This window comes from Cynoglossus semilaevis, chromosome 4 (genome assembly GCF_000523025.1).
Source record: "Cynoglossus semilaevis isolate Cse_v1.0 chromosome 4, Cse_v1.0, whole genome shotgun sequence".
In the NCBI taxonomy this organism is placed as follows: Eukaryota; Metazoa; Chordata; class Actinopteri; order Pleuronectiformes; family Cynoglossidae; genus Cynoglossus; species Cynoglossus semilaevis.
The window spans coordinates 6039695-6046934 of NC_024310.1; the positions used below are offsets into that span (position 1 = coordinate 6039695).

General features: G+C 42.9%; 1 protein-coding gene across 1 annotated transcript in view; it reads right to left on the minus strand.

Annotated features, from left to right (window-relative positions):
- Nucleotides 1–213: 213 nt before the first annotated feature.
- LOC103377809 (solute carrier family 12 member 9) overlaps nucleotides 214–7240 on the minus strand; it is a 48276-nt gene continuing 41249 nt past the window's right edge. The window contains exons 12-14 of the mRNA XM_008308772.3: nucleotides 7051–7225; nucleotides 4140–4286; nucleotides 214–3452 (exon numbers count right to left, since the gene is read on the minus strand). Coding sequence (XP_008306994.1) covers nucleotides 2491–3452; nucleotides 4140–4286; nucleotides 7051–7225 — 1284 coding nt within the window. The 3' untranslated portion in view covers nucleotides 214–2490. The remainder of the gene's footprint in view (nucleotides 3453–4139; nucleotides 4287–7050; nucleotides 7226–7240) is intronic.

The following is a 7240-nucleotide window of genomic DNA, read 5'->3' on the forward strand; positions in this document are numbered from 1 at the left end:
CAAATAAATTGAAGTTCCAAATTTTTTAAATTATTTATCGAAATGTGGAAAACACACTGATTTGGATTGTCTGGAGTGGCCACTAGAGGGTGCATGAGATAAACAAGGTGAATGAGTGTTACCCCCCCCCCCCCCCCCCCCCCCCCCCACCAACAATAGCCCAAAAACCCATATAAAAACACACTAGCATAAATAAATAAACCATGCTGGGGGGGGGGGGGGGCCAACACAGACTGTGTGTTGGTACCATTAAAAAAAAACTACACCGCAAGTGTCACATTGAGTGATGGAAGTACCATAGAAAAAGATCGCATGGAGTGTAATAGATTATAAAACCCACGCTTCTGTTTTTAGTCTTGTCAGTTTGGTCATTAATAACAATGATTAATACAATTAAAAAGTACCTGTAATCACATTTAGACATCACTATGAAACATTGTGTATAATCACAGTCAACACTGGTGCTGTAAACATGATTAAAGATGTTTCTGAAAAGCTGCACCACCTACTGTTTGGCAGAGGAATTTAAAAAGTGCACTTTTTTTAAAAAAATTAAAAAGAAAAAACTTCTTCAAATAAAACATTACATGTTTTTTTTTCCTTCATATATATACATGGAATAAAATGTTTCTGTAAAACTTGTTCGACAGGTTCCTTTGTTCCAGGCTTTTGAAACGGGATGGCAGAGTTCACTGCGACAGACTGTTCCACGGTGTGAAGCTGTCAAAGATCCCGCTGCTCTGTCTGAGCAGAGGCACTTTTGGATGTGAAGGCAATGAAAACGGAATGATCGATGTGAGGAACACACAAAACACAGAAAGACGGCAGAGGAGGAAACGGCTGGAGTTAGAACCTACAGTTACAGGAAGGAATGAAGGAACGGAAACAGGAGGAGGAGGAGGAGGAGGAGGGGGAGGAGGAAGGTAAGAACGTTGCTGAGAGTGACCAGGATGGACAGAACCAGAGGAGGTGAGGTTGACATTGGTCATTAACTGAGGAGAGATATTGAAAATACTGGACCAAAGATATTGGAGATGGAGTTGCCAGGCAAGAGAAGATGAAGATGATGTTGCCTGTGGATGTAGTGAGGCAGGAGATGGGGGGAGATGGAGGCAGACGACCTGCTGTGGAGACCCCTACAGGGTGTGGTCAGAACATCAATGACAAGCTTTGGTCATTTCCAGGTCAGTGGACACTGGACTCAAATGTCCAGTCATCATTAATGTGCCAAATACGCACATGACCTCAATGTCAAGTTTCTCTTTCACTTTGGTCAGAACAGTAGATTAGATGAGGGTAGAACGATCTCATTTTCTCACCTTGAGAAGTTTTATAAAGTATGAAAGAACAGGGCGGAGCCACGGAACTTAGTAAATTACACTCCTGAAACAGGAATATCAAAAATGTTAGGACCTCGAACAGTGTGTGTTAAAGTGTGTGATGATTGGGTTAATGCATGATTAAAACCTACTGTATGAAGTGTCCTTCATCCTGCCATTGTGCTTCGCCCTCACTCACACATCACGCCTGCACTCAGGAGAACTCAATCAGTTATTCATGTTTTTTTAAAACGTGTATTTGCCCACGTACTGTGCTAAAATGTTAAATAAAAACTCATACGTCAGAAGTTCTTACAGCAACTCAGGTGTGGCTTTGATCGTTTGATTCCAGTAAGAATGAAACACTGATTTTTGGGACAACTATATCTGCTGGAGTTTGGAATAAAATAAGGTTTGAAATTTGCCACAAACAGAGTTTTCCCATAATATCGGCTTAGAACAATTATGAAATATCGGTAAGAATCAATATCGCTTTTTCCTTCGATAATGAAGACCCGATAACGCAATACCTACGATGACACGTGTCCTCTGCCTTTAACCAAAATGGCTGCATTTATCGGTATCGGTTGATGTTGGACTCGGAAATTAAGTGTTTGGAAAATATTGCTATATCGGATATCGGCAAAAAGTTAATATCGGACATCCCTAGCAACAGCCTAAAAAAAAAGACCAACGACAACATTCTGTATAAAATAAATCTACCTTGTCATGCTTGTCCTCAGCCTGTCTATTTTCTGCTCTTCATGTTGTGTTCAAGTCCAGAATACGGTCTAAAATACACTAGACTGGGATTGGCTTGTTTTTAGAAGGAAATGAAAATAACCACTTACATCAGATGTACCGGTTACATACGTACTCAAGTATTTTTGGTGATTACTTCTACAACATTTCTCAGACCTGAGAGAAGCTGATATTCCTGGAGTGGTAAATAAAAATTTTCTTTTCCTTCTTTTTCTGGGTCTGCATGGAGTCCAAGAATTTGTTGAGTACCGTAAAATGTGTTTTCTTCAAGTCCGTGTGTGTTTCCACTTGGCAGTAATTGTGATTATAGGCAGTGAACGGAATGTGAAGCTTCATCTCCATGTTTGCAGGCCACCTTGTGTGTGTTGTTGATATGACACTTTGACAAACGCCTCAGGACAGGGACGTATCACAGATCAGTGGTTATAACGGGTGTGACTCCGTGGATGAGCAGCGTGGGGCCCAGGTCCTTAGTCAGCAGATCCAGCTGGTGTAAATACACCGAGTAGCGCCGTGTGTCCGCAGGTGGGCGGGGCAAGTACAGGAAACGCACGGCAGGAGGTGGCCCGGCCTGGTCCAGGATCAGTTTATTCACGGCGGACAAGTACTCGTCGGACAGCCGCGTGGTGTTGCTGGGAAAGCTGTTGACGTAATCCTCGATCTCGTCCTCCTCGTCTGTTTTCGCCCTTTTCTCTTCACTATTCGTCTCGGTGGATTGCAACTGCTGCTTCTTGCCCCACTTGCCTTGACGCTGCCAGTGCAGCGCCACCTGCTGGTCCCAGGACACGGGGTAGATCTGAGCTTTAATTCTCAGCTCCTTCAGCAGTTGATCCAGCTTCTCCTCTGAGCCTTTGACACTTCGTCCGTCCTCCACACACAGGAAGATACGCAGCGTAGCTTTTCGCCAAGCTCTCACCATGTTCAGGATACAGGCCAGCTGAAGCAGGAACAGAGAGCAGGTGTCCACGTAACTGCAGCTGTCGGGACGCAGGAGGTTCACCGGCCAAACGTCGACATACACAGCACCCTTAAATGAAGAGGAGGCAGACGGAGACAACACCTTCGCTCGGTCGAAGGTGTTGAAGTAGCGGGCTAGCACCACATTCTTTAGCATCTTCATCGCATCGGCGATAATGGCCACGAACTCCTGCGGGCCCAGAACCTTCCCATCACCCAACTCCCCATGATCCTGTCTGTCGCTGGACGCCCGTGCGGAGGGAAAGTGGAAGAGAGGAGGTTGATGCTCCAGCTCTGGACAAAGGCCTGAGGAATCAGACATCTGACTGGTGGAGAGAGTGGGATCCACCAGTGTGTCCTGTGGAAGACAGTCATCGTAGAATCCCAGGACCAAGGTGTTTGGACGCATCCCACCTGGAGAGAAGCAGAAAATAAAAGTCAACATTCAGCATGAAAGACAGAATATAAGCTACAAATAGAGAAACGTCCCTCCGTCTTCTTCATCAATAATGGCAAAAGTTGCAGAGATTCTGTTTTTTCTACCTAAGGATGTGGTTTTCAGAAAAGAGCCAGCAAAAACGTAAACACTGAGTTTTTTTTGTGTCTCTTTTGTTGGCAGTGAGAGTTCCTGAAGAGGAGAAACTTCACAAATATTTTATTCTGGTGGGAGAAAAGTCTCGTCTTTAAACAAAATCCAAATTATTTCTATTCATAGAATTATAAAAATGGATTTATCAAAAGGTGAAGAGAGAGAAAAATTAAAAGTTTAAATACTGACACTTTTTAATTTGACGAGTTGAATAACTTCAAGAGAATGATAAAAATGTTGGTAACATTTTTAAAACGTTTATGATGATTAAAGAAAATAGAGGAAGTTCTAAAGTAATTAAATGAAAGAGAAACCATTAAAGAGAAATCCCTAATCATGATTCTTTTTAGATAATTAGATAAAAAAAATATTTATCAGTAACTTTCCATTTATCAATGACTAGACAGCTTCAGCTGACCCCATTTGAATTCTAAGCAGACCCACACTGGTTCACCAACAATGATTTATGAGAAACAATAAAAATATGAGTTGAGAACTGAAGACTTCCTGACCGAGTCCAGAGATGAAGAGCAAGTGCTGGACTCCATGACGTACAGAATCAGCTAAAGTCAGGTTGACGAAAGCTTTGATGTTGAGGTGGTCGACCAGAGACAACCAGGAGTCGTACTGGGACTGCAGCGGATCTGACGGCAGGGTGTCTGCAGGAAAAACAAATTGGCGTAAGGTGAGAAATGTTGACGGTCAGCTCAGCAGAAGAGCATTCACTGATAGTCAGTCAGAGATGATGAGTGTCAGGACAGTGAGAGGCAGAAAACAAAAGACAAGTGAACGGAGACAGCAGATGTCAGGATGACAGGGGCTGGATCAGAGGCAGAGCGGTAGAAGACACAAAAGACGTTGGAGAAATGACAGCACATGAGACGGAGAGAGAGAGACACGTGTGAGCAGGGGAGAGCAGGTGATCAATCATTTAAAATATCTCCGCATATTTACTGTGACTGAGGGAAACCATCGCGTTAGCGCCCGTCTGTCAAGCTCTATTCTATTACGACCATCGCCAGTATGTGTCGAGTGACATATACTGTAGGTGGAAGCTTGGACGCTGGAGGACGAACTGTACAAAACAAATTGATCTTGGCTTTGACGACGACGGAACACGTCGTTTAAAAACATGAAGCAAATTGAATTCATTTTATCGCACAGAAAAAAGTGAATAAAGAATAAAACAATTGGAAAAGAATGGATGTCACTGACGAGGGTGCAATCTTACAAGGGCGCTGAGCAGATATGGTTGCTTGGTGGGGGGGGTGAGCAGCTCTGTGAGGTGCAGGGGCAACTACACTGACTGCTCTCACTTCAATCACTTGATTCTTTTCAGGGTCATGAGGGGGACGTCGTGGACAGTTCCACACTCCATCAGACGGACACATATTGAGACAAACAGCCGTTTACAATGAGTCTAAAACCTACGGTCAATTTAGAGCGAATGAAACCGGAGGACATGAGAAAATCTACAGACACGGGGAGAAAAAGAGAAAATCCACACAGAGACTGGAAATCTATGTCTAAGTATTCAAGTTACTGCTGTGAGGTGAAAAAGTTAAACACCTCAGCCATAGTTTAGCACATTGTTTCCTAAAGACTGGGTAGTGACCGTCAGGTGGGTCGCAAGAGATTTTTTTTTTTTTTGAGTCGTCTCACAAATAAGGTCTATTGACTTGGGGTTTGTGACTTTTAAAATATGTGTCCCCAGAAAAAAAGTTTGGTTTAGCAGGCCACAGACGGCCCCCGAGCCGCCAGTTGATGAGCACTGCAATAAAGTCTCTTTAATGGTACGATAACGTTGTCTGACCATTTAGGTTGAACACAGTCACAGTTGTCATTTTTCACCTCAGTTGGGGTCCACCCAACAGGTACGGTAAATCAGGTGACCCCTGATTCAATGACTGAAAAATGTATCTGTTAATTTTCCACATGTTGTCAATTAAATTTGTATTTAAATTATTTTCTCTAAAGTCTTTGTAAAGAGAGAAAAGGTTACTTTTATTATCAGGTAATTACCAGTGTTCCAGAGGAGAGTGGACTGTTATATTAAGTGTTAGCTCTTAATAAAATGGGTTCATTGGAGGACACACATGATGCGTCTCCATAACAACGCCATGAAATCTTCGTACCGGGCTTTAAGGTAAAACAGCAGCTAGACAATGGAGGGAATAAATAAATGATCAGAAAGTACATTAGCAGGAAACTGTGAAAGTAGCTGGCAGTCCTGAACGCCACACTCCTCTTCAATATAATTACATGAATGAATGACTCCTTCATAAGCCTCAGCACCGAGTGGCTCGTTCAGTAAGAGGAGGGCCCTTCGGAGGCTAATGACCATATCAGTTTTCCACCGCAGGTCCTGGATTGAGCCCACTCCATTCAGAACCGGTCCCAGTGTCCCATCAAGACACAAAGGAGTCCAAAGACAAAGAAACCAATCAATGATTCCGCTCCTTTAAACAAGTGGAGTGGGGGAGACGTCTGCGGTGCATTGTGTGCACGATTACCTTCCTCAGTGTTCAACTGCAGCGGCTGAGACAAAGACATGGAGGACAATCTAACATACACTGCACACTGCCGTTAAATTATGGAATTTTTTTTCTCCCACCAGAATGACAATCCTTCAGTAGTAATATTACTTTTGGTATTAAAGAGCAGGAGGGCAAATTGCTTTTGAGCTACAATTACATCCCATAATCTTCCCTGGTGTCTTTTCTTATAATTAATCACTGCTCTCACACTGAGCGGATCACGGTTCGGTGTTTCACTCAGACACAGTCTGAACAAGGCCACAGGAGACGGCCCAAGTTGGAGCAAAAAATAAAATAAAATAAATGCAAATTTACATTTAGAACATCCCATAGTCCAAACTGGACATGCAAATATACATTATCTGAAATGACCCAGTATAAATGCAGAAGGAAACAGTACCAGACACAGAAAATACTTTCAAGACTTTTATGAAGTCCAACAACTCAAACTCTATTAGAAAAAAAATGTAATGTTTTGTAAATGATGAATAAATGTAAATGGAATTAGAAAAAGAAAGACTCAAACTATTTTTTTTTTGTCAGCATCAGCTCAAACCAGACACTGGTTACATGGTCCAGATATTTAGCCTTCGTTTGTCGTTCTTTGGATTTCAGCGACAGATGACTGATTTCAAACTAGTCGATTCAAGATTTTTTTATGTAAGACAAAGAAATACTTAGGTTACAAAGTGTAATTTACTTTATCTGTTGTGCTGTAGATAAGTACATCTGCAGTCGACGGTGTTGGCGTTGGATCAGCCCTGATTGGTTGCACATTGATCGACACAGAGACCAGGACTCACTACTGTTGTGTCCACAGTTTGGAACAAAGATAAAGAGTATTTGGTCATTGTCAGGAGTGATGTTAAAAATGTGACTTCCTTACTGAGATCTCCCAGCTGGACGTGTCCGAGCACGTAAAGGCCGCTCTTTTTGATGTCGTTGATGAAGGTGATGAGGCCGACGCTGCTGCGGGGGTTTGAAACCATCAGCAGGATCTGAGGCCTCAAGAACTTCACATGGTCTTTCCTCACATCCAGCATCAGCAGGTACTTTCGCACCTGCAGGTGAGAGGC